This window comes from Vidua macroura, chromosome 20 (assembly GCF_024509145.1).
Source record: "Vidua macroura isolate BioBank_ID:100142 chromosome 20, ASM2450914v1, whole genome shotgun sequence".
NCBI lineage: Eukaryota > Metazoa > Chordata > Aves > Passeriformes > Viduidae > Vidua > Vidua macroura.
This window is the reverse complement of record NC_071590.1, coordinates 1,091,579-1,119,370: the sequence shown is the minus strand read 5'-3', so window position 1 is coordinate 1,119,370 and position 27,792 is coordinate 1,091,579. Positions and strand designations below refer to the sequence as shown.

The 27,792-nt window shown below is 51.5% G+C and overlaps 1 protein-coding gene across 6 annotated transcripts in view; it reads right to left on the bottom strand.

Annotated features, from left to right (window-relative positions):
- LOC128817159 (S-adenosyl-L-methionine-dependent tRNA 4-demethylwyosine synthase TYW1-like) overlaps positions 1-27,792 on the bottom strand; it is a 97,738-nt gene that overhangs the window by 6,393 nt on the left and 63,553 nt on the right. For all 6 annotated transcript variants that reach the window (XM_053995422.1, XM_053995428.1, XM_053995424.1 and 3 more), the window contains 2 exons: positions 18,113-18,223; positions 9,618-9,785 (listed from right to left, as the gene is read on the bottom strand). In XM_053995422.1, the coding sequence (XP_053851397.1) occupies positions 9,618-9,785; positions 18,113-18,223 (279 nt within the window). The remainder of the gene's footprint in view (positions 1-9,617; positions 9,786-18,112; positions 18,224-27,792) is intronic.

The window sequence follows — 27,792 nt, the reverse complement described above, 5'->3', positions numbered from 1 at the left end:
ACAAATAAATGCAAAAGAACCCTCACAAGAAATCCCAAACCAAACCCAAATGCCACACAAAAAACAACCAAAACCCAACCAAACAAAACCCCAAAGCCACCAATGAAACACTTGGTGCACAGAGACTTTTGGGAATTTTTTGGCATTCCCAGCCTGCAAAGATCCCAATCCCTGCACTCCTGAGCAGGAAGCAGAGGGAGTTCCCTGCCCCTCACTCCTGCATCCCTTTATCATCATTCCTGAGCAGGAATCCCAGATCTGAATTCCCTCCAGGACCCCTTGGCCTGGTTTTCCTGGTATTCCATGAAATCTGCTCTTTGCTGAGCTGCAATCCATTCAGGGTGACTTAGGTTACAGGATACAGCTGGGGCTGTGTGTTCTGTTGCCATGTGTCAGAGCTGGGGCAGTTCTCTGCTGTTCTTTGGGCACTTTTCTTTATCTCTCCCACAGCCAATCCTCCCTCCAGGAGATCTCTTCTCTTCATGGCCACTGAGTGTCCCTGCACGGCTGAGAAAATTCCAGCATCCCATGGGGAGAGGCTCTGCCCAGGGGAGCAGCCAAGCATTCCTACCTGGATCCAATCTGCCCTTGGAACAGCACAGCAGCCTTTGCCCACTGCATTCCCAGAGGAGCAGCTTTCTTCTCCACTGCATTCCCAGAGGGAGCCCAGGCCCATCCACAGCAGCCCTGGAGCTTCAGAGGAAAACTCCAGCCTTGTCCAGGATCCTGTTCCAGCAGAAGCACAGCTGGCACTGCAGGAGGGCTGAGCCCCCATGGAATGGCACTGCTGCCACCACCCTGACCCACAGCCTGCCAGGGCCTGCTCTGACTCTGGCAGGGGTTTGTTTTCTGTTTTTTTTTTTTTTTTTTTGTACTATTGCATTTGTATTTTTAATTTTCCTAGTAAAGAACTGCTATTCCTATTCCCATATTTTTGCCTGAGAGCCCCTTAATTTCAAAATCATCATAATTCAGAGGGAGGGGGTTTACATTTTCCATTTCAGGAGAGACTCCTGCCTTCCTTAAGCAGACACCTGTCTGTTCAATCTCAGACACCTGGCAGTCCAGGAACAGCCCTGTTCCCAGGACATGGAGCATATCTCTGCACACAGGGCACGTTTAGTTAGTTTGACCTTAATTAATTTAGTTTGGTTACTTTTAATCCCACACTCACACATCCATGGAAATTCCAGAGTTTCCAGGGACCCCTGCAGTCTGTGCCCCTCAGCTGGGAGAGCTCCCACTGGAGCCCCCTCATCCCACACGGACACACTGCAGGTCAGCAATGTCCATAAATGTAATGTCTATTAGGAACACTCTGAGGAAAAGATCCTACTAGGGATTCTCCTCTTTGGGACCCTCTGGCAGCTGCTGGAATAACTCAGCACCAAGACACTGTGAGATCCATCAATCTGAGAGATGGGAATATTCCCATGGATATATGGGAAGAGATGAATATGAAAATACATAAAGAGTATATATAACCCTAACCCCTATTCTTTTATATTTATTATTTATAATAAATATATAAGAAATAAATTATATTATTATATTATTTATATATTTATTCAGAGAATGCCAGGATGGTTTGGGTTGGAAGGGACTTTGATGATCATCCCATTCCACCCCTGCCATGGCAGGGACACCTCCCACTGTCCCAGGCTGCTCCAAGCCCTGTCCAGCCTGGCCTTGGGCACTGCCAGGGACCCAGGGGCAGCCACAGCTGCTCTGGGCACCCTGTGCCAGGGCCTTACAGGGCATTTATATAGACACATTTTATGTATCTATACAAAAATACCCAAAAACATATAAATAATGTATATTTTACATATATTCTTGTATTAAAAAAGGAGATGTTTATCCCTTCTATAAAAAGGTTTTACAGCGTAGAATACATACATGAAAAAATACATAAATCCTGAAATAAATCCATCTCTTCAAGTTTTTACCCTGGCCACACCTGGCCATTAACCCCCAGCATTCCTGGATTTTCTTCTCCCATTTGGAGTGTCCCTGGAGTGACCTGAGCCACCTGCAGACCCCAGAACAGCCCAGGCAGAGGATGCCCCTGTGACCCACACCCGCCCCTGGGGGACACACAGCTGGGCTGTCAGAGGGACAGGCAAACACCCGTGAGCCCTGCCCAGGGCTCTCCCAGCTGCTGCAACCACCAGAACCACAGCAGCAGCTAGGAAGGGCAGGTCCATCCTGCTCTGTGCCTGACTCACCAGCACTCACCCTCACAACCCCCAGAGCAGGAACATCCCACCTTCCCCAGGACCATGGACCACCCTGGCCTGGAAGGAGCTGGAGGTGGAAGGAGCTGCGGGGCTGGAAGGAGGTGAGGGGTGGAAGGAGCTGGGGGGGCTGAAAGGAGCTGGGGAGGCTGGAGCAGGAGCTGGGGGGGCTGGAAGGAACTGGAGAGACTGGAGCAGGAGCTGGGGGGCTGGAAGGAGCAGAGGAGGCTGGAGCAGGAGATGCCGTGCCCAGGTGGGACCCAGGAGTGAGATCCCCCTCCAGGTGTGGCTGCCAGCCCTGAGCCCTATGCCCACCAGCAGCCACTTCCCTGGGCACGGCATCAAAAGGAAAACTATCTGGGTGGCTCCATCCTGAACGCCTCCATTTCCCTCTGAGGACAGCTCATCCCTGGGATAAAGCAGCAGCTTTGCACCTTCCCACAGGCTGCCATCAAACACAGCACACCTCAGCACCTGCCAGCACCAGCTCTCCAAGACAAACAAATAATTCCCAGAATTATGACCCCCTTTCTCACCTCATTAAGGCTCACAATTATTTAAGGCTCCCTTTGTTTGACAGGGGAAGTGACTGAACTGCAGTCACTCAGCAAAACACGAAGAAATATTGTGAGAAATTACACTGAACAGGGTTACAGTGCTTGGCAAAAAACTGCAAACACCTCCTTTTAGATTATAATCCCAACCTCAGGCTTTAGGAGGGGATTGAGCTGGTTTTTAAGATGCAGGTGAGGTAAGAGATGGCAATAATGGCCTTAAGAGGAAGGAGGGTAGGGATGGATGGGATATTGGAAAGGAATTGTTCCCTGGCAGGGTGGGCAGGCCCTGGCACAGGGTGCCCAGAGCAGCTGTGGCTGCCCCTGGATCCCTGGCAGTGCCCAAGGCCAGGCTGGACATTGGGGCTTGGAGCAGCCTGGGACAGTGGGAGGTGTTCCTGCTATGGAGGGGGGGAAGCACTGGATGGGGTTTAGGTCCCTCCAACCCAAACCATTCCCTGACTCTGATCCCATAAGCAGTGGGACACCAGGCACACAGAGCTGAGCCTCTCCACATCCCAGTCCGTAGGGCTGAAGGAAAACCAGCACAGGGACACAGCCCTGGGAATAACCAAGCCTTAAATGCCTCAGCAGCTCTGCAGACAGGATCTGGGAGCAGCTACGAGCACCACAATTCCCATCAGCTTTAGCTGGGAACAACGAGCAGCCCTGCAGTTCCACCCTCAGTGACTTCAGCCTGTGCTCAGGAGCCATCAGAGGTGTCAGGGTACAGGGAACACCTCCAGAGGCAGCATGTGGAATGCCTGGAGGTGTAACTCATTTCTCTGGAGATTGAATTCATTCACTGTTCTGGATCCCCAAAGAGTGGGACAGCCTGAACTGCCCTGAAGTGAGCCCAGCAGTGCCACAGCCCATGGGATTCTGTGCTGATCCCCCTGACCCCGGGGTGTTGTTGCAAGGGAAGGTTCCTTATGGCAGATTTGGAGTTTTTAATCCCTGCCCAGCTGCCCACGGAGCCAGGCCTTCACCTCGGCAGCTCCCACTCCCAGGGATGGAAGCCAGATAACTTCAGCACAACGGAGAGCTGCTTCTCATCACTGACACAGCCGAACAAGGGAAAGGGAGAAAACCTTTGGGAATTCCACCATTCCCTGCTCACAGCTGCTCTAAGGAGGCTGCTTGGCTGCTGAGACACCTTCTGCACACCTGGAATCACCTTGTCCACACCTGGGCTCCATGCCATCCCCTGCTCTGCTACAGATCCCGGGATGTTCCATTTCTTTGTGACCCTCTGCCTCCAAGCCTGGTTTTCCCTGTAATGCTGTCCCTGGATCTGGGATGCTGCATCACAAGGACAGCTCCCACTCTCCGAAGGACAGAGGCAGGAAGGAACTGAACGTGATGGACTCTTTGTCCCTGATGCACCCCTTGTCAGGGGATGTGCAGCTGGGAGTGAAGTGCTTCCTCTTCCTCCCTAAATATAGCTGGGATGCTCAGCGTGGGATGCTCAGCATGGAACATTTCAGTGCCTGTCCCCGAGCTCTGGAGCCACCCGGGCCCACACCAGCAGCAAAAGGCCAAGTCCCTCCTGGCTGGGATGATTTTGTGGCTGAAGGACAGGGATGGGCACCTCTGGCCAGGCTGTTCCCTGTCCCCAACACCTGCCCTGGAGGTGCTGTGACACCCCCAGCACTACAGCCACACAGAATCCTGGATTGGCTTGGGTGGGAAGGGACCTCAGAGCCCATCCAGTGCCACCCCTGCCATGGCAGGGACACCGTCCATGATCCTAGGCTGCTCCAATGTCCACCCTGGCCTTGGGCACTGCCAGGGATCCAAGAACAGCCACAGCTGCTCTGGGCACCCTGTGCCAGGGCCTGCCCACCCTCACAAGGGTGTTTGGGTATGGGAAATGAACTTACTGAAGGGATGTCCCCAAAAGCCTGTCCCAGGCTTTGTGGATGACCCTGCCATGCTGGAGAACACAAGGCTATCCCAGACCACATCCAACAGGGAGAGAATCAAGCTGGTGAGGCAAGGGAGGGCTGGAGCACACAGCTGCACCTGCAGCATGAGGGAGTGTCTGGATCCAGGGATGGACACTCTGCTTGTGCAGTCTTTGCTGTGGGCTGTTGGTCCCTTCTCTCAGGAACAAGTGACAGGACAAGAAGAAACAGTCACAAATTGTGCCAGGGGAGGTTCAGGTTGGATATCAGGGAAAAGTTCCTCACTGAAAGGGTGGTCAGAGCCTGGCACAGCTGCCCAGGGCAGGGATGGAGTCCCCATGCCTGGAAGTGTCCCAAAGGTGTGTGGATGTGACACATGGGAACATGGTGGTGCTGCTGGGTGGACACTTGGACTTAATGATCTCGGAGAGCTTTTCCAACCAATCCCAGGCCTATCAGATTAATTAAAGCATAAAGGGCTGATGGCAGCAGGGTGCTGAGCCCACCCTGCTCATGTCACCCTGTGAGCTGAGACCTCCAGACAGAGCAGGCACTGGAATTTTGGGAGCATTCCCTGAGCTGTGCATCCCCCAGTAAGATGGAAATCAGCCCAGGGTCACAGGGATGCTCGGACATGGAACCCTCCTGTCCTGCCCCAGAGCTCTGGGATCCCAGTGCCTCACCCTGCCTGAGGGCAGCAGCAGCACCACTGAACTGGCCAGAAACTGGTGTTGTAAAGGCCCAGGGGGCTGGAAAACAACCAACTGCTCCAGGGGGGAAAGGGTTAATGAACAAAATGGGCTGGAAGTGCTTTGGGACAAGGACAGGGTGGAACACACATGGAAAGCAAATCCAGCACCATAGGGCACAGGGACTTAGTCCAGAAATGACCAAGATATGGAATTTCCTTCAGAGAAATCCTCCCTGCGAGGCAGCTGCAGCACCTTCCTCCTTCTCAGGAGCTGTTTTGGTCCTCCTGAGGGTGCACTGACTGTCCCAGCCAGGAACAGCAGCAGCCTCAGGCCTCTCTCTGGAAAAGGTCCCTGGAATTAACTGTTCCATTAGAGAATTACTGCTGTGTCGGTATCTCAGCCCATTAGTTCAAAGTGATGCTGTAAATCCCATTTTTGTGAGCATGGTTTATGGGATTTACTCAAAAGCAAAGAGAATTACTCAAGAATTCAGCACTGTTGTGTAGGAATGTGCCCCCTGTTGACGGAGTGACCAAATTATTCTTTGTCTGCTTAAAAAGGAAAAAAGCCCGGAAGTTTCTCTCCTCAATTTGCTAAAAAGACAGCTCATAGGACCTTTGGGACTTCACCTCAGACCTGGGGCTGCCAATTGGACAGAGGCCAAAAGGTCCCACCAATGTAATTCACTAGAAAAAGAAGAGAACAAAGGAAATAATGGCTTCTGTGGGGTGTTTTAGCAAGAGCAAGAACCTCTTGCTCAGTTTTTCTCTGTAAGAGCTTTGTTATTTTGCCTTTTATTAGAGCTTTTTCTGTTTCCAACACTACCTCAGAAGCCATGCTGCTAATTTTATGCCATTCGAAGCAGCTGAGCTATCTCAAGTGTGGTAAGTTCTCTGAGAGCTCATAAAACCTGGTTCAGGAGAAAGCTATCACTGTTGCTAGAGAATCAAAGAGGACGGAGCCCAAACACCAGGCAACTCCCAAAGAGAGATGGGAACCAGAGGAAGGACGCAGGAAGGGCAGGGAAGAGGAGCTCCCAGCCAAGGGAAGGCTGCACCCAGCTCTGACTGTCCCCACTCATCCCTCAGGCTCCAGCAGGACCCACCCATCCCTGGCAGTGCCCAGGGCCAGGCTGGATGGGGCTTGGAGCAGCCTGGGACAGTGGGAGGGGTCCCTGCCCAGGGAAGGGGTGGCATTGGGTGGGCTCTAAGGGCCCTCCCCACTCAAACCAGTCTGGGACTCTGAGGAGCTGACACCCAGTGCCCCAAAGCCATGGAAATCCCAGTAACAGGTGGACCCTCAGGGCATGGGGAGCAGGGCACAGGGGTTGTTCTCTGGTGTGATCTTTAGGGCTGTGGGAAGGGTAAGTGGAAATCCAACACCTTGCTGTGAGGATTCAGTTTTTAGGACTTTTTGAGCTCCCCTGGGATCCAAAGCTCTCTGAGGTTCAGGTGGGACCCATCATCCCCTGAGTGCTGAGGGTTCCCAGGAGCACCTCCCCTGTAGCTGAACTCCCAGAGGGCAGAACCCGCTGCTGGCCAGCAGGGAAAAGGGATGTGTGTGTGGGGAGAGACCTGGAGGCTGAACGGGAGGTTTTTAGGACCCTGAAGGCCCCCAGGTGCCCCAGTTCCCATCTCAGCGCCACCCCGTGACCTCCAGAGAGAGAAAGTAACACCAGACACAAAACCTGCAGTTTGCTGTCCTTAAAATCCCTTTTCTCCCTAAATCCCTGCCCCTAAGAGACTTCAGAGCTCAAGCCCTGAACTGTTACTCATCACAAGCAGGTTCCAATCAACGAGTCCCATCCATCCCAGGCAGCAGCTGCAGGATGAATTATTCCTGACACTCCCAGACTCTTTCCTACAGGCTGGCATTCAATGGCAGCATTAAACTTATCAGGAGCATTGTTTGAACACCTCCAAACTCAGACCTAGGAAAACAGAGTGAGATAAATCACATTTCTTAATGATTTTTATTACACTCTTCCTGCAACTCCTTAATTTTTTAAAGACCCCTTTGATTTTGCAATTACTCACTCTACTTTGATCAATCCCAGAGCACAGGTTTTCCTGCAGATAATAGGCACTGACAGATTATATTCTCCACTAGAGCCTGAAACCCAAAAATTAAACCCTAATGGAAATAAATTTATTTTTTATTAGCTATTTTAGCACTGAGGACAGATTGTTTCCCACAGACACCCTTTGCTAATGGCTGTGGAAGTAGAAGCAGCTGTTGAATTCCGCCTGGACAGGTACCAATTTATTCTCTTTGCTAATGGTGTTACTTAAATTCTGCCTCAAGAAGGTTTCTGCAATCTGTTTGTTTGTTTTCCTGGACCTTACAATGCAAAAGGAGATTTTGCTTTCTCAGGAACAGTTGCCAGTGGCAACAGCCAGGAGTGAGGCTGTAAATAAATCCAATTTAAGGTGAGATCAAACACAACCAATGCCAGGTGTCCTGATTTTCTCTGCTCCTTCCCAGCTGCTTTCTTTGCAGATTCCAAAGTAGGTTTAGATTGGATATTCAGGAGAAATTCCTCCCTGTGAGGGTGGGCAGGCCCTGGCACAGGGTGCCCAGAGCAGCTGTGGCTGCCCCTGCATCCCTGGCAGTGTCCAAGGCCAGGCTGGACACTGGGGCTGGGAGCAGCCTGGACAGTGGGAGGTGTCCCTGCCATGGAATAGGATGGGCTTTGAGGTCCTTCCAACCCAAAGCATTCCAGGAATCTACAATTTCATCAGATCCTCAGCTAGCACATTATTATCTTTTTCTGTTGTCCTTCTATTAATCTTTTCTGAAGCTCAGAAAGCAAATATGTACTCATTATTTTTCATTTCCTGCATCCTTTAAACATATTTTCTGGCATTTCACTTGTATTTAATTTCATTTCCTTTCCAGTACTTGAAGGGGAGATGGTGACAAACCTTTCCAGCAGAACCTACTCTAAGGGCTGATGGATTTAAACAGCAGCAGGGTCGATTTCCATTGGATATAAGATAAAATTTTTTACCATGAGGATGGTGAGGCCCTGGCAGAGGTTGCTCAGAGAAGCTGTCATGACAATGCAGACCCTGAGGGGCTGGAGCATGTCCAGGGCAGGGAAGGGAGCTGGGAAGGGGCTGGAGCCCCAGGAGCAGCTGAGGCAGCTGGAAAGGGGCTCAGCCTGGAGAAAAGGAGGCTCAGGGGGGACCTTGTGGCTCTGCACAACTCCTGACAGGAGGGGACAGCCGGGGGGGTCGGGCTCTGCTCCCAGGGAACAGGGACAGGAGGAGAGGGAACGGCCTCAGGCTGGGCTAGGGGAGGCTCAGGGTGGATTTTGGGGAAATTCCTTCCTGGAATTTGTTGTCCAGCCCTGGCACAGCTGCCTAGGGCAGTGGTGGAGTCGCCACCCCTGGAGGGTTTAACAGCCCTGTGGATGTGGCACTTGGGGACATGGGGCAGTGGTGGCCTTGGCAGTGCTGGGGGAGTGGTTGGGCTTTTCCAACCCAAATGATTCTGTGGTTCTCTGATTCAAATGTGGTGATTCTGCCTCTGGAGAGGTGGCTCAGAACAGCAGGAAAATAACAGAGCATCCCTTGGGTCAGAGTGGAATCCAGGGGTGTGAAGGGCTGGCATCCTGGGCACACCATGGATTCTCCTGGCTAGTGACTGGAGGGTCTTGGGAAGCTTTGGAATGGAGTGTGGCAGCAGCTCTCTGGCCACAGAGAGAAACACAACTTTTCCAGGCCCTTCTGGGAAAAGTTTGTGAGAAGATCAGAGAAAAGAACGAGAAACCATTCTTATCTTAACTTGCTGCACCTGTTGTTGTGAACATGTGGAATATGTTACGAGATTTGTTTACCAAAGGATGGTTTCTTAATTGGCCAATGGTGATGGGTTTTGATTGAAGGACCAATCAAATCCAGCTGTATTGTAACTGTGTATAAAAGCAATGGGTTTCTTAATAAGAATATAATAAAGCAATTAATCAGCCTTCTGTGAATCATGGAGGCAATGCTAATTATTACTGACTGCAGTGACAATGGGCAGGGAGCCCCAGCCCTGGAGGGGTTTAACACAGGTGTGCATGTGGCACTTGGGGACATGGGGCAGCGGTGGCCTTGGCACTGCTGGGCTGGACATAAAGACCCCCGAGGGCTTTTCCAGCCTAAACAGTTCGGGCTAACTGTGGAGAAGAAGGCTGTTAGAAGCAAAGAAGGCGGTTGTGCCCTCCCCAGGCAGGCTCACCTTGCTGTGGGCCAGCAGCAGGCAGTTGGAGTGCTCGTGCTCGCAGGCGATGCCGTAGTCCGGGAGCAGCCGCGCCAGCTCCTGCACGAAGCTCACCACCTCCCCGTGCCACGGCACGTTGGCCATGGTCAGGCTGCTGGCAGAGCTCTCCCCACAGTAGGTCACACCCTGGGGACACAGGGAAACAGGACAGTCAGCTCAGCACCCCCAGCCCTGGCAGTGCCAGCCACAGCAAAACCTGCGGCCGCTGGCTCTGCCCCCTCACACCCAATCCCATGGCAAGGTCACAGACCCGGAGATGGCATCAAAATGGGTCCCTCCTGCAGTGACATAACCCCAAAGCACCGTGCCAGGTGTCCCCAGCAGTGACAGGCTGGGCTTGATGCTGGAACACTGCTTTAACAGGAAAAAGCAGGATGCTCTCGAGCGACCAAGGGACCTTGGAGAAGGTCACTGGGCTTGGGAACATGACAAGTCTGGAAGAGTCTCATGGGCAACCAAAGCCATGTCAGTGGGACATTCCCAGAGATCCTGTCCATGTACCACAGAGGGAATGAGCTCTGGGCCTCTTCCTTCCAAGCCCAGGCTGTGATTCCTGCCCTGCCCTCCAGTACCTGTACCCAGACCCAGCAGATCCCTGGGTGGGCCGTAGCCATCCCGTGCCCACGGAGGTGACGGGCACTGGGAGCATCCCTGGCACAGCAGAGACTGACACAAAGCTCAGTCCCTCCCTGGTGGGAGCACTGGAGCTTTGGGAAGCAGCTTCTGGGTCATAGGGGCACCCAGAACTGACCCTGAGAGGTGACATCATTCAAGGACACCTCCCTTGCCGATCCTGGGGTGTCAGAGAAACAGGCTCCAGCTCCCTCCCCAACCCCCTGCCCACATGGATAGAGAGCCTGGAGGAGGACTCGTGTCCCTCTGTCCCCACACAGAGCCAGGACACGAGTACTGCTGCTCTGGGGGTCTGCTCAGGGAGTGGAACAACTCCAGCTCTCCCCCAGCCCATCCACCCCCTTCAGCCTCTGAATCCAGAATTCCTGAGGCTGGAAAAGTCCTCCAGGATCACCGAGTCCAGCCTGTGACCAGTCCTCACTGTGCCACCCAGCTGAGAGCACTGAGTGCCACGTCCAGGCCTGCCTTATCCAGCCTCACCATTCAGGGACCAGCTACTCCTAATTTGGAGATGTGATCACCTGAACCTCCTAAATTACTGATTTAGTCTCAGCCATGACCTCAAATTTGCTTTTCCTTTTTCCTCTTATTTTATTTTTTCCTTCCTTCCTCCCTCCCTTCCTTCCTCCCTTCCTTCCTTCCCCAGGATCATGATACACATCAGTTCCTCCCAATCAAATAATTCACTGACAATTTCCCAGCAATTCATCTGCCATCCCTGAGAGGCGATCACACACCAGATCCCAGGGCTGGTCACAATCCTGGTACCCAAAGGGCAAAGAGAACAAAGGGCTTTTCCTACAGACATCACCCAGCCCCTCTGCCCCCCTCTCTGGGCGGTTCCAGCCCCTCTGCTCTTGGGCTGAGCTCTTTTGTTGCAGTTACAAAATCTCATCAAGCACCATCCTTTGCAACACAGTTTTACGGATGTTATGTCTGGCTTGCTTGTGGTTTTCCCCCTGGGAAGAACACTTTGACCTCTTTAAATGGAATTTGCATCCAGGTTCATGTGTGGCATGGGCATGGCACCTGCTCCAGCTGCCACCATGCTCCCAATTCCTGATTTACCTGCACTTCCCTGGACATGGAATGTGCAGACAAATCTTTGCCAACACTTTCAACCAGAGCACAGTGCACACACAGGGCTGCAGGAGCAACAGCCTGCTGCTAATTGGGAGCTGTACAGGTTTTGGAAGCAATTACTTTCTCACCCATAAATTTATGAGGGACTGCCCCCATTAATCTGCCCAGGCACCGTAACTCAGAGCCAGCCTGGAGGAAGACTGACAGGCCACAAGCCAGGGAGTGCTCACCAGGAATGTACATTCAGGCTTTTTCAGCTCTGTAAGTCTGAACCCAGAGTTTAAACATGTTTGTTCTCTATTAGTCAGTGTTATATCAGAGCAGCCAGCCACGCAAATCAGGGGTTTGGATCCCCAAAGTTCAGCTGGAGACACACAGCAATATTCTCTCCACACTCATTATCCAGATTATGATTTGAGCAGCATGAAAAATGTATGAGTGTAGAGGGGGGAACTTCTTCAGAAGCTCCAACATGATTCATGCTCTCAGCAAACTACAAAGGTATCGTTTACAAGCAAAGAAAGCGCAGAGGCAAATGGAATAAGTGAGTGCTTGGCTGGCTGATTAATTCCCAGCACAAATCAATGGGAATCAGCTTCCAGCACACCGAAGGAAAGCAGCTTTCAACTTCCCCAACTTCTTCAAACTGGAGTTAATTAACAGCTGATAGCACTTAAAACCCATGTGGAGTTGATGAGGGCGGTCACGTTCTGCTTTGCAGTAATACATGAAGACACTTATTAAGACATCAAGAATTAAAAAGGAAAGGATCCCATTGTTCACCCAGAGCTCTCTCCCCAACCTCCCTGTGGCAGGAACAGCAACGATTCTGCCTCTTAATTACCTGCTTAATAAGGGTGCTTTGAGCAGCCTAATCCACAGAGCTCTGGCCAAGTACCTTGAAATGCAGAAGCCTTTGAAAAGAATCCCAGCTCTTCCTGGTTCTGCCAGGATGAATCCAGAGCAGTTGTGCGGGGCACTCTATGGAGTTCACAGAATCATGGAATGGGTTGGAAAGGACCTTAAATCCCATCCAGTGCCACCCCTGGCATGGCAGGGACACCTCCCACTGCTGCTCCAAGCCCCAGTGTCCAGCTTGGCCTTGGGCACTGCCAGGGATCCAGGGGCAGCCACAGCTGCTCTGGGCACCCTGTGCCAGGGCCTGCCCACCCTGCCAGGGAACAATTCCTTCCCAGTATCCCACCCATCCCTGCCCTCTGGCAATGGGAAGCCATTCCCTGTGTCCTGTCCCTCCATCCCTTGTCCAAAGTCCCTCTCCATCTTTACTGTAAGTTCCCTTCAGGTCCTGCGAGGCCACAGTTAGGTGACCCCGAAGCTTCTCCTGTCCAGGTGAACATTCCCAGCTCTCCCAGCCTTTCCTCCCAGCAGAGCTGCTCCATCCCTCTGCTCATCCTGGAGCCTCCTCTGGGCTCCTCCAGCAGCTCCAGCTCCTGCCTGTGCTGGCCCCAGGGCTGATTTTCGGCTGTAATGGAGCTGACTGAGCACAAGTGGATTGCCCAGAGCCTGTGCCAGAGTGGCTGCTGGTGCTGTGGGAAGCAAGGGAAGCCCATTCCTGCCCCGAGGACCTGGCTCCTGCCCTGGGATGCAGCCAGCCAGCAATCCTTTCAATCACCAGGGCTCTGAAGGAAACAAGTACAGCTGACAGCGCTTTGTTTCTCTACTCACACTCCAGACTTCCCAACTGAATTACTGAACAAAACAATTCTCTTCACTCTGGGCCCACAAATTATAAATTTAATTGAGGCTTGTGCAAATTAACAGAGAACAAAGTGTAGGCCAAGCTGCTGAGTGACAGACACTGTTTAAAATCTGGGCCAGCCGTGACCCCAGACAAATATAAAAAGCCTCAATGCCACGTTGATTGCCATCTCTGCAATGAAAACACTCCTGAGCTGAGCAGCAGCACTCCCCACATTACAGCCACAAGGCCTCACAAGGCTCCTGCTGCCATGGATTCAGCCAGGATTTGATTCCTTGGCTGCTTTTAATCATCACTTTCAAGCTGATTTAACAAAGGCCATCAATCCTTTGTGTCACTTCAGTCTGCAGGGAGGACTGGAGAAGGTTGGTTGTGCAGCACAGCCCCAGCATCTCCCAGCAGCTCTCCAGACCCCCCACACCCATGGCAGAGGGTGCTGCACTGCCTGGAAATGGGCAGGGATTCTCTGGAAGTGAAAGCTGAACTCAAACACAGGACCCAGCCTTTCATCCCAGCTCTCCAAATGTGAGGACTGAGAGAGGAACAGCCACTGCTGAATGACCTCCTCTGCTCCAGGGTCACAACCATGGAATTACCCTGGGTGGAAAAGTCCTCCAGGACCAACAGGTCCAAACTGTGACCCATCATCCTGGAGAAAAGGAGTCTCAGGGGGGACCTTGTGGCTCTGCACAGCTCCTGCCAGGAGGGGACAGCCGGGGGAGTCGGGCTCTGCTCCCAGGGAACAGGGACAGGAGGAGAGGGAATGGCCTCAGGCTGGGCCAGGGGAGGCTCAGGGTGCACATCAGGGAAAAATTCTTCATGGAAAGGGTGGTCAGGCTTTGGAAGGGGCTGCCAGGGAGGTGGTGCAGTCCCCATCCCTGGAGGGATTTAACAGATATATGGATGTGGCACCTGGGGACATTGGCAGTGCTGGGAGTGGTTGGATTCAGTCCTGCAGGTCCCTCCCAACCCAAATGACTCTGTGACTCTCTAACAGCAAGTGGCCAATGCTGGTCTTTTTTCAGGTGTGGAAATCATACATTGTTTGGGTTTATTCACAGTAGGCACCAAAATGGGTGATTCAGCTTCACCTCTTCATCTAAATTCCAGCTGGGATGGCAGCAGGATCCTGAATGGATGTTTGACAGGTGGGGGTGATCGCCTCTTGCTGCATGCAATTAAAAACTCATTAAGGCACAGCTCATTTTCCTCATTATTTTAAGCAATTAAATAATCTTTACTGTTTAACTTGACAAGAGTGAGCAGACTGGGACAGACACCTCCCTCTGGCCCTTCCTTACACACATTTACTTGGTCACTTCAATTCTGCAGCCAAGCCTCAGGTACTAGAGCAGGAGCTGCAGTCCCAGACCAGCAGCCTGAGCTGGGCTGGGCCCCGAGATTATCCAACAACATGAACAAAATCAGCAGGAAAATCAGCAGGGAAAGAGCTTCCTAGTAACTGAAAACCTTCACAAAGGCTTGGGAAGATTCTGTGCCATGACTTGGATCCCTGCTGTGCCCAAGTCCTGCCCTCAGACATCATGGCATGGACAGACTAGGGATAAAGGGCCAACCTGGCAGCTTTTGGATTTCTTCCTTAAATTCTGAGGGCTAGGGGGAAGCAGGAAGGCTCTGCTCAGGCTGGAGCTCACACCACTGCTGTGAGCTGAGTGCCAAAGCTTCGTTCTGCCCAGAGCAGCTGTGGCTGCCCCTGGATCCCTGGCAGTGTCCCAGGCCAGGGCTTGGGGCACAGCAGGCGTGGCACTGAATGGGCTTTAATGTCCCTTTCAACCCAAACCATTCCATGATTCTAGAATTCAGCAAGCACAGACCCCTCAGATTGAGTCCAGTCACTGACCTAGCACTGCTGAGCTCCACTAACCCATGTCTCCAAGTGCCATGACCAGTCATCTTTCACATCCCTCCAGGGATGGGCACTCCACCCCTGCCCTGCACAGCCTGTGCCAGGGCCTGGCCTCCCTTTCAGTGAAGAAATTTCCCCAAAATCCACCCTGAGCCTCCCCTGGCCCAGCCTGAGGCCATTCCCTCTCCTCCTGTCCCTGTTCCCTGGCAGCAGAGCCCGACCCCCCCAGCTGTCCCCTCCTGTCAGGAGTTGTGCAGAGCCACAAGGTCCCCCCTGAGCCTCCTTTTCTCCAGGCTGAGCCCCTTTCCAGCTGCCTCAGCTGCTCCTGGGGCTCCAGCCCCTCCCCAGCTCCGTTCCCTGCCCTGGACACAAAAATGCTGTACATCAAACAAACCTCTGGCTTTCAGAACCCGAAGATGGCACCATGGGAAGAAAAGGAGTTCTGGCACGTTCCAGACCTTAAATACAGCCATCAGCTCTCTACAAGTGTGACAGTGACACACTGGCATTAGAACAGATTAAGGTAATAAATCAATTTGATGCATTTTTAATGACTGAGTCTCCCTTTACTATTGGCTTAAGTGGGAGAATGGGGTCCCACAGAGCTACAGCACTGTGAGGCATGCATGGAAATGAGAACAAGGATTAAGCCCTGCAAGAATCTAAATCTCTCTCCATCCATCCCCTGAGCCTCTCTGGAGCAACACTGGATTAGCTCCCTTCATCTGAAATGGACATCATTTATCCCAAGTCTTCAACCAGAAAATCCCCAAGCTCAGCCCCATTGTCAGGCAGAGCTTTGCAGAATCTCCTCATCACTCTTTGTTGGGTGGCTTTGAGCACCACCTGGTCCTTGGCTTTTTACCCTGGCACACTGAGGGGCTGGAGAAAGGAATGCTGAGGCCTATCCACATCCCAAGTATGCTTCATTCCCAAAGGAACACAAAAAATTACTTTCAATCAAAAATACCAAGTCTTTTGGGGAAAATTGCCAAGTCCCAAATGCTGTGTGATCAGCACAGTTTGAGGCTGGACCTCCAGTGCCACCATCCCACTTCTGGATTCTGGGAATGTTACCCAGCCCCTCCCTGTCCCAGCTCACAGGGGAGCTGTTTTCAGAGCTCACAGACCAGGGTTCAGAGATTCATGAATATCCCTGTCCCAGCTCCCACAGACAGGCTTCAGAGATCCAGATAAATCCCTGTCCCAGCTCCCACAAACAGGGTTCAGAGATCCAGATGAATATCCCTGTCCCAGCTGGAAGAGCACCAGGAGTACACCTGTGACCACTCATGTATTTCCTTGGCAGAGCAAGGCAGGATTTTTCCAGGGCAGGACTGTGACACTGTGAGGCAGAGGGAAGAGCAGGCTGTGCCTTGCAGGAGACAGATATTTGCCCTGGAGAGTTCCTGGGGGAATCAGTGCTGGAACATCAGCTGGCACCGCCTCATCTCACTAATTAACATTAATGGCCCAGGCAGAGCAGCCTCGGCAGAACCAGCCCTGTGGAAACCCAGGGCACTGGAATATTTCTCTGTCTGCTCTGGGGTGTCCTGACCCCCGTGGGAGCACTGACTTTGACCCTCATTCATGGAGAAAACTTCCAAAGCCTCAAGGTAAACCAGAAACCACAAAAGTGTGAAATAGATGGTAGAGAGTAGTGTAGTATGTCACATGGTGAGAAACTTAGTTTTAGGATTTTTAGGATGTTATAGATGGGTTCAAGATGGAGGATATAGGGTGTTGTCTCAAGTTCCCGTCTTCTTTCTTTTTCTTCCTCTTTCTTCTTGGGTTTAGGTGGTGTCTTGTAATTGGGTAGAAAAATCTGCATTGTGGGTCTTTAGGGGTCAGTTATTGGGTTAGAAAGGAAAATAATTTAGGTGTCACTTCTTAATTGGATAGCTTAGTTTTTGATTAGACTCAAAAGGCCTTGAAACACGAGGTCATTGCCATTTTTGTGCTGGTCTTCCTGCACGTGGAGTCTGGTGCAGACATTGTGCTGAAGTTTTGAAAGGTAACAATAAACAGAAGCTGGAGACAGAAAAAGCCCAATGTGTCTCTAGTTCCTGATGCAGAACTGCTCCAGGAGGGTCTCCTCTGCCAGGGGAGCCCCCAGGGAGTTGCCCAACTTGGGGCCCACGAACTCACACAGCCCCACAGCCTCTGCTCCATCCCTGCCCTCCCCTCCCTGGCAGGATCCTGCACAGCCAGGGAGACACCCAGGAAGGTGGAAAACTGAGGGGTTTTCCCCAAACCAAACTCCAAACCCGAGCTAGGATGAAGCTCCCAACTTCAGCAGAGAAAAACTCTCCATGCTGACAGAAGGTATCAAACCTTCACAGCAAAATCCAGGCTTTTTCTTCATAGCAGCAGTACAAAAAGGTTGAAAAAATAAAAGGTTAAAAAATGAAAGAAAGTTTAAAAAAATTATTCAAGAGAAGGAAACGAGAAAAGAAAAAGGAGAGTCCAGGAGTAAGAGAGTTGCACAAACAGCTGTGCTCCTCTGCAGGAGCTGCTGGGTGAAAATACTCAGAGCATGTGGGAAGGTGCCTTTTTTATAAGTTTGTAACTTTTTTTACAGTCTCTATTTAGTGAATTGATTAAGCCCACAATAAAGCCCCTCCTGCTCTGCTGTATCTCACATCTGCTGGCAGCCCTCAAATCCAGCCAAACACAAACATATCACTGAACCTTTCACCTTTTCCCTGGCAAAACTCAAGACCAGGATGGGAAGAATCCTACCCCAAACTACCAGCTGAACCTGGAATATTTTGTTTCAACTGATAGTTGATATAAAGAAGGAATATCTATTTATCTTTGTTTCTATCTGTTATCTTTGTTTTCACAGAAATACAAAAAAGGCCAGAGAGTGACGATTCTGTTGGGCAGAAATCGAGGCTGGCTGGTATAAAGTTTGATTTGTGGCACAGGCAAACGTGCTCCAAAGGCACACACAGGATTCTAGAAAACACCACCTGAATGTGAATTAATTATTATTCACTAATATTAAAAGCAAGAGAGGAGTTTCTTATGCATCACTTCAGAAGAATTTTACTTACTTAGAAAGTTTAGACTAAAGGCAGGGGGGAAATGGGGACAAAACAATGGAAAATACTGCTGGAAAAACAAAAACAGCTCTGTGCAGCTCACCTTGACCTCAACGAAGTCTGGTTTCCCAAGGGATATCAGGTCAGCATAAGCTTTGAGTTCATCCACATTCCAAGCTTTCACCAGGGTCAGCCTATAAACAGTGCGTTGTTGCTGGAATAAAGGAAAAATCCCATTAACATCCCATGCTGACCCAGGAGCAAAGGAAAAATCACATTGACATCCCATTCTGACCCAGGAGCAAAGGAAAAATCACATTGACATCCCATTCTGACCCAGGAGCAAAGGAAAAATCCCATTGACATCCCATTCTGACCCAGGGAAGATGTTCCAGTCTTCCACACAGATTCGAACAGGAAAAAGAAATTAAATCATTCTTTTATTCCAAGAACTCAGAGACTGAAGCAAACCTGTTCCCTTAGGAAATCTGCTCTGTTCACCTGGGCTGAGCCACCTGGTGCCACACAAATCCTCCCTCTGCAGACCTCATATCCCAGGCATTCTGTTTTGTACAGGAGTTTAACTCAATGGCAAAATAAGCAGGAAATGTCTCTCTCTCAGATTTGCTTCCCCAGGCACAAAACCTCTCAATCAGTTACAGGTGTTTTAGTGCCTCCAGCTGGATCATCCAGCACTGGGGATTCTCACAGAAACATTGAATGATTTATGTTGGAAAAGCCCTCAAAACATCGAGTCTAACCTTGACCCAGCACTGCCAAGGCCACCACTGAGCCATGTCCCCAAGTGCTACATCCACAGGGCTGTTAAACCCCTCCACCACCTCCCTACACAGCCTGGTTCTGTGTTTGACAACATTTCCATGAGAAATTTCCCCAGTATCCCCCCAAGCCTCCCCTGGCCCAGCCTGAGGCCGTTCCCTCTCCTGTCCCTGCTCCCTGGCAGCAGAGCCCGACCCCCCCGGCTGTCCCCTCCTGTCAGGAGTTGTGGAGAAGATTCCCAGATCCAACTTCCTTTGGGAAGATGGCAGAGAGCACTCCCAGAACTTCTCTGCTTGGAGTTATTCTGATTTGCCCTCCAAGGGCTGCTCTTCAAAGGAGTCACTGAGGACAAAAGGCCTCTCAACACAAGCACTTGACCATGGAACAAATCCACTCCTCACTCCTCACAGCCGCTTGTTTCCATCCTTCCCCTCCCCTTCATCTTTTACTGATGTTTTATTTCACTTATTTTTGGAATTTATTTTTATTTATAGAGCAATTTTCTGGCAAATCTGCAGTTTGGATTAACTCCTTTGCTGTCCCTGCACACTGTGGACTGGAAAATATAAATACTGATCCCAGCTGGGCAGCAGGGCAGGGATTGGGATTCTGCCCCTCTGCCCCTGTGCTCAGGTGAGACCCCACCTGCAGAGTGCCCTGGACCCAGCACAGGCAGGAGCTAGAGCTGCTGAAGGAGCCCAGAGGAGGCACCAGGATGAGCAGAGGGATGGAGCAGCTCTGCTGGGAGAAAAGGCTGGGAGAGCTGGGAATGTTCACCTGGACAGGAGAAGCTTCGGGGTCACCTAACTGTGGCCTCGCAGGACTTGAAGGAGCTACAGGAAAGATGGAGAGAGACTTTGGACAGGGGATGGAGGGACAGGACCAGGAGGAAGAAATTCCTCCCTGTGAAGGTGGGGAGGCCCTGGCACAGGCTGCCCAGAGAAGGAACATTTCAGTCCTTCAGAAACCGACTGCCACATCAGTGAATTCTGCCCTCTGTATAAAAATCAAGGTATCGCTCACCTACCACCCATTACTGTGTGTTCCACGGGGGGAAAAGTAATTTCTACACCAATTTGCTATGCAAACCTTCCAGGTTATTTACTAAGAAATAACTAGAGGAGAAACAAATGAACACCAGGAAAATCTTCTTCCAAACATGTCAAGAACTAAACCAGCTGACCTCTACCCATGGCATTTAAGCAGATATTTAAAGAACAAGAAATTCTTGTGATTTGAATGGATTGGTGAAAGAAAGGCCAAGAGACAAGCAGGAAATCAACTGTTAATTACTGAAGAGAGGAGAACAGTAGAGGAGCTAATACAGAAAAATAAACACGGTGTTTGCACATAACAGGGGAAGAAGAAAGTAGAAGGAAAAGATCTGAGGAGGAAAATCTGCAGTGCACACACCCGTCAGTCCTGTGCAATGACTGGATACCAATTAATGAGAACTGGCTCCCCAAAGGGCAGCTCCCAGTGGGGAACAAGTGCAGCACCTTCAAGGCACCAGTAAATACCAGTTTGTATTTAACCTAACTGGTCCTGTTTCACAGCAGCCCCAGCGAGAGCAGCACATCCTCCCAGGCAGGGAAGTGGGGCTTTCTCCCATTTAAATCTCATTTTACTACTCTCCAATTCACATCCCAGCTCATTTAGAAGTTTAAGGTCAAGGACTTCATAAAACTAAATGTGCTATGAGTGAATTTAAAGGGCTTCTCCCCCCGGGGCAGCACTGACAAGGAATAACTGCAGCCTCTGTGTGTGCACCACTGCAACACCTGAGCTACCACAAAACCTGCAGGAACCCACCATGGCTGGGCGGGGAGAGCATGGAAGGAAACTGAAACTCTGACAAAGGCAGAGAGCAAACAGGTAGAAAAATCAGAAATTAATCTGGAGAAGCCTCTTTCCAGAGGGCAACATCTCTGCAGTGCTGTTGAGCAGAGAAACACTGGTAGAAGGCACAGATCAAAATAAGTAATATCCCAAAACCTTATCTGGGAGCAATCCTTGCAGGCTGCCAGCAGTACAAACAGTCAGGCTATTTTATTCATGGATTATTTGTATTTGTTGTACAATAGGGCCCCAGGAGATCCTCTCATAAGCACAGCAAAACAAGAAATAAAGAGCTTAAGCCGTGAGAATTTAACGATCTAAAGCATCAGGATATAAAAGCAGCCCAGGATGCTCCACACTCGGTGTTTCCACAAAAAGCAGCTGTTACTCCACTCCAGTCACGAGGAGAACACAGAGGAAGAGGAGTCAGTGAGAACAACCCTCCAGGTGGGTGGCAGTGAAGGTTGTGGGTCTGGTTTATCTTTGTGCACAGACCAGCCTGGCACAGAGGGGCAGCTCCGAGGGTCCCAAAAATGCAAGTCAGGAACAGCCTCCGGAAACTCCTGAGGGCAAAGGAGGGCAGAACAAGCCAGGGGAGCTCCAGCCTTTTCCCTTTGGGCAATTCCTGCTAAAATCCTTCCAGGCTACCCCAGGAAGCACTGCAGCCCTTCAGTGTCAGGACAGGCCACCAGAGAAACACAGCCTGACCAGTCTTAGGGGAGGATCCTGAGGATAAAGAATCCTTCCACTGGGTGGGTCTGAGATCCTGGTCTCAGCACACACTGACTGACACATTTTGGCCCCAAAACAGTACTCATGGAATCACAGACTGGTTTGGGCTGGGGCCTTAAAGGGCATCAGTTCCAGCTGCTGTGGGCAGAACACCTCCACTAGAGTGGTTGGAGCCAGTATCCAAACATCCTCAGAAAATTGGAGGATTTTGTCAAGAGATGTGCCTTCACACTGCACTGGATGCTCTTCTTGTCCCCCTTGCCCTTGGGAGCTGTCACAGCTGCCAGGGCCCCCTCACTGGCTCATGCCTCCCTGCCTGTCCCCTTCAGAGAGCTTGGTGATGCAGGGTTATGGGGCAGCTTTTTGTGGGGGCAGGAAAAGCAGACTGGAAGCTGGGCCAGGGCAGGGTCAGCTTGGATTTCAGGGAAAGGTTCTTCCCCCAGAGGGTGCTGGGCACTGCCCAGGCTGCCCAGGGAATGGGCACGGCCCCAAGGCTGCCAGAGCTCAAGGAGCTCCAGGGATGCCCAGGCTGGGATTGTTGGGGTGTCTGTGCAGGGCCAGAGGCTGGGCTGGATGATCCCTGGGAGTCCTTCCAGCTCAGGACATTCTGTGATTCCATGTAGAAGACCAAACCTTCTGTCCCAGGGTGTCTCATGCCCCAGTCCCACACCAGCAGTGCCCCGTGGCCAGAGCCCAGAGTCAGGACTGGGATTACCTTGACACAGACATGGCTCATTCCTGTGAGCTGAAGGCTCAGCTGAGACCCCAGAGGAGTCCCCAGGCTGCTGCAGCCCTGCCCCGCTCCAGCAGCTCCTGGAACACACCAGGCACTGGGAAGCTCCCTGGTGCAGCAATGGGACAGCTGCCATGGGCCAGCCCGGAGCAGAGGGGCAGCGCTGACTCTGGAGCCTGCTCCCAAGGCAGGGACATTATCCCTGGAAGCCCTCCTCACATCCTCCCAGCCTGTCTCATGCACCAATGGATCCCTGCTGCCTGTGCAGGCTTTGCTGCTGGCCCAGCCTCAGCCCCAGCCCAGGACACCTCACCAGAGGAGTCGGTGTCACTCTGACAAAGCGCTCCCTTCCCACTCCAATAACCATGAGGGATTTGGGCTGCTTCTTTTTTATCATTTCTTTTTAATTCCCTCCTCCTCAACATTCATCTTTTCCTAGATCAGATGTAATTATTCTTCATGAAACAGCCCAGGTCTAATCCCAGGAGGAAGAGGGAATACATCACCTGCAAAGAGCAGGATGCTGGAGGGCTTGGCTGGGGCAGGGGAACAGCTCACTTCTCCAGGAGGGGCAGGAGAAGCACCTCCAAGGCCCTCACCTTGGATCCTGTCACTTGAACCCTTTTGTTCAGGCAGAGTATCAATGTCCCCCTGTTTGGAAGCAAATAGAACTGCACCCAGATTTTTGTTACAGATGCTGGCTGAAGCTCAGGTATCCTGAACACTCACATGCATTTCTTAGGTACTGATAAAATTATTTTATTGCCATTTCATCCACAGACTCCTCGACAGAAATCCCTATTTTTGCAGCTAATGAATTTCAACATTCTCAACAGAAACACAGCACAGCCGAATGAAAAAAGCACTCGGGGGGAGAGAAAATGATGGTGCAAACTCTAAACAGAACCTGCCCTTTGTTTCACACAACTTCACAGCCCTTTCAGCACTGGATGAGGAGCAGGAACCACTTCAAAGGCAGCTCCTTCCATCAGGATTTTCTTCCTCTCTTCAAGGAAAGGCTCCGCTTGCAAAAACTCCCTTCATGGCACATTCTCCGAGCTTCTGAGCCGGCAGGAGCCGCTCTGGCCGTGGCACGGCGGTGGGTGCAGCCCGAGCCCCCGGCGCTGCCCCTCCCTGCCCGGGTTCTGCAATGGCTCCCGAGCAGCCAGCGCTGAATGCAGATATCAAAGCGATTTTCACACTTGGAAATTACTTGTCACAGGGATGTGGATCGGGAAGAAAAGCCCCTGCAGCCAAATCTCTTCCCCGCAGCCGATAAGGAAGTGCTTTATGCAGAAACCTCACCAGGGAGGGAAGATCCAAAACACAGCTGAGGAAATCTCAGATCCCAACGCCCCCCAGATTCCACAGCTTTCCAAAGCCCTCCAGTTCAGCCAGAGAGAACCCCTCTGAAAGGACGGACGGTCACTCCTGCCTCGCCCAAATTCAGCTCTGCTGAGCTCCCAGGAGCTCTGCAGGTCACAGAATCCTGGAATGATTTGGGTTGGGGGGATGTTAAAGTGCATCTCATCCCATCCCTGGATGGCAGGGACACCTCCCACTGTCCCAGGCTGCTCCAAGCCCTGTCCAGCCTGGCCTTGGGCACTGCCAGGGATCCAGGGGCAGCCACAGCTGCTCTGGGCACCCTGTGCCAGGGCCTGCCCACCCTGCCAGGGAACAATTCCTGCCCAATCTCCCATCCATCCCTGCCCTCTGGCAGTGGGAGCCATTCCCTGTGTCCTGTCCCTCCATCCCTTGTCCCCAGTCCCTCTCAGCTCTCCTGCAGCCCCTTCAGGCTCTGGGAAGGGCTCTGAGCTCTCCCTGGAGCCTTCTCCTCTCCAGGTGAGCAGCCCCAGCTCTCCCAGCCTGGCTCCAGAGGTGTCCCAGACCTGGGAGCAGCTCCATGGCCTCCTCTGGATTCTTTGTAGGACCCATCACACTCCAGAGCGCCACCAGGGAAGGCTCAGTGTCCTTGGAAGGATACAGATGAATCCCTTTTTCTGGCAACCAGGAGCCTGCCTCCCCACGGGTGCTCCTCTCTGCTCTGGGCCCATCCATCACCAGATGGATGTGACTGATGGGGAGTGACTGTCACCCCCTGTGACAGTCACTGCAGGGCCAGGGAGGGCTCAGCCGAGCACATTGCACAGCTCAGGAGGGATTCTTCCCCTCACAGCTGAACCCACACAGAAGTTTTCAGCTTCCTTTCCTAAGGCAAACGAGCATTAAAGCAAACCCTGAGCAGGCTCTGCTGCGGAGGAACCCACAAACCCACGGAGCATTGTTCCAGCAGCTGCCATTAATACCTAGGTGAGAGTGAGTGCAGCCTTTGTCTCCACAGCTAAAAAGGTGCTCATTAGCATGGGCTAATTAACACATGAGCTCTGCTGTGAAACGCCAGCAAAGCTCAGAGCAGGGGTTTCAGTGCTCCAGAAGTCAGTGCTGAACCCAGGCTCCACCTGAGGCTCAGCTCCAGAGCCCTGGGCTTCACCCAGGACCTTCCTGTTGTCCCCTCGTCATCCCCAGGATGGGGACAAAGCCACCCTCACCCACTTGTTGGACCCTGCACAACATTTCCCCTCGTATTAAAGGACCTTCTTTGCTTCCTGTCTGGGTGTGGAGAAAAGCAAATCCCAATTACTCAAGTACTCGGAGATGTGGATTTTCCATGATTCTGGAGTTTCTGAAGGTTCAAAAGCTGGAGATGGATCACTGGGCCCTGTGTTTTCCTGCCTGTAGTGACCCAAAAGTTACTGTAAACTCTGAGCTTAACTGGAATCGAGACATTTCTAATTTTGAGAGTCAGCCTGGAGTTTTCAGCCACACTGCACTTCCAAAAGTGAGGTTTTATTTGTATTTGGATAAACCAAGTTTATTACTGTGTAAAACCAGCAGAAAATAATTTGTTGTGACATGGGTATAACAAAAATGCCAAATACGGGTATTAAAAGTAGGGCTCAGAAATGACCCAAAATCTGTGTTTTCTACTATGTCTAAGCACAAAAATATCTCTTTAGGTGCTCAACTTTTCTCATCTGAGATTTAAAACCTTTCCTCAAAGCAGATGGAGTGTGTAACACCTCTGCCCCGGCTGGGAGGTAGAAGGGGATGGTCTTTAAAGTCCTTCCAACCCATTCCATGATTCCATCATCTGAGTGCTAATGCCAAAGAAACTGGGATGTTTCTACAAAATAACCCCGAACTTACAAAAAACAAACATAAACCCCAAACCAAAACACAAACCTGGCACTACTTTTCCATGCAAAAGCCATTCCTGCTCCTTGTGAGAGAATCAGGCAAAAGAACTAATTAGGGAATCAGGAAAAATACAATTACAAGATGATGTCCACATGATGAGGACCTGTCCTGCATCTTGTCTTGAACCTGGAGCCCAAGGTATTCCCTTTAAAGCAGTTTTTAATTCTTTCAGCTTTAATATCAATGTGTAAGAACCAAAATTGTCTCTCTGAAGTATAATTATTGTGAGGAGCCAAGCCTAATCTCTATATGAAATTCCTTGTTCTTCCAAGGCCTTGAAGATAAGATGAAAACTGTCCTGAATAATAATTAGGAAAACAGCAAAGTTGGACTTTTGGTCTGCATCAGGCTTTTTATCACCCAACACAACTGCCCTGGTGTCCCCCCCCCAGCTCTGAAATCCTGCCTGGAAAGAACAAGAAAGTCCTGCAGTAAAATGAACTCATCAGCATTCATTCCCAAGCTGGAATTTTACACCAGAAAAGCCCCTCAGCCTCTGCACAGCCCTGCTGATGTGTGAAGTACAGGAATGAGGGATCAGGACTAGAAACCAAGGAGAAAAAAACCACCAAATTTCACTCCCTCCACACTCACTCCTCCTGTACTTGCTTGTAATCTACTTTATTGCTTCATACTTCAGCAGAATTTAATCAGATTATTGAAAAATATCTAGAAATAAAACAAAGTACAGCAACAGCTTTGTTTTGAGAGCTTAAAATGTTGTTCTTAAGTAAATCCAAACCATGACTGTTCTTCATTCATTTTCCATGGACTCGGTTTTTAACATACTTGCCCTTGGAAATCAGCACCAACAACATTCCAGTGATTATTTCTTTCTTTTCCGTATTTCCAGTGCAGTTTCAAGGAATCATGTAAAATTTATACCCAGGGCAAAAGAAGCCCAATGCAAAGGGACTTAAAATAGAACAGCACGAAAACAGATCCTATCAAATCAGCAGCAAAAGCCACTTCAAGCTTGCTGTTAAACAGGCTGAGATGGCTTTTCTCCCAGGAAAGGGTGGATGTGTAACTCCACAGAGGCAGGAAAAGCATCAGCAGGAGCCTGGGGGTGCCACAAGCACAGCACTGCCAGGCTCCAGCCGGGGCAGAGAGTGGAACAAAAACTCCTTCCAGCAGCAGAAAAGTTCCAGCGAGCTCCTGCCCCAGTCCCTGTGACTTTCACAAGACCCCAAGCAGCAGCCTGGCAGGGAATGCTGCTGTGAAAGCTCCCAGGACAGGTGGGATCAGGACCTTTTCCATCCCTGAGCTGGAGCAGCAGCTGCCGCAGCAGCAGGGACCTGCCAGGCCCATCCCAGGGGACAGGGCCTTGTCCTGCCCCAGCTGCTGCTCTGCCTCATGACAGGAGCTCAGCCAGCCCTGACCTTGGCTCCAGCCCATCTCTCCCTTCCCTCAGAACTGCTGGCTCTGGAGAACCCCCAGCTCCTTCCCTCTGACACGGGGATGGCTCCTCTACTGCCCGGGACAGGCCCTGCTGCAAGGGCACAGGATGGGGGACACAGAATGGGGTCAGCGGGGAAAAGCCCTGCACGGTCGAGTTCAGCAGCACTGAACTCACTGAACTTCCCCAGCACTGCCAAGGCCACCACTGACCATGTCCCCAAGTGCCACATCCCCAGGGCTGCTCAATACATGCTCGTGTCTGGTCAGGTGTGGGAAAGAAGAGGCGTCAGAGGGGGAAGAGCTGAAGGCAAAATCGAGGACTTGGCCCAGCCTCCTCTCCTTTCACATTCCCCAAAATGTCCCAGACACAGCTCCACAGGCACATCCTGATGCTCCATGACCTGGTGTCTCAGGCTTGGCTTCCTGGCCAGGATGAAGGAGGCCCTGGAGAGGCACCATGGCAAAGCTGTCACCTCAGAGTGACAAACCTGTCACCTCAGGGCACAGTCAGACCCCACAGTCAGTGCAGAGAAGGCAGGAGAAACACAAGATCAAAGAATAAACTACAGGGGAGTTCCAAAGAAGGGGTTGGAGTGTGTCCAGGGCAGGGAACAGAGCTGGAAAGGGGCTGGAGCCCCAGGAGCAGCTGAGGCAGCTGGAAAGGAGCTCAGCCTGGAGAAAAGGAGGCTCAGGGGGGACCTTGTGGCTCTGCACAGCTCCTGACAGGAGGGGACAGCGGGGGGGGTCGGGCTCTGCTCCCAGGAAACAGGGACAGGAGGAGAGGGAACGGCCTCAGGCTGGGCCAGGGGAGGCTCAGGGTGGATTTTGGGGAAATTTCTTCACTCAATGGGAGGCCAGGCCCTGGCACAGCTGCCAGGGAGGTGGTGCAGTGCCCATCCCCAGAGGGGTTCAAAACACAGGTGATGTGGGCACGGGGTTAGTGGTGGCCTGGGCAGTGCTGGAGGAATGGCTGGACTCAGGACCCTGAAGGCTTCTCCAGCCTCAGCGATTGTGTGGCAAGAGGAAGTTGGCCTCTAACA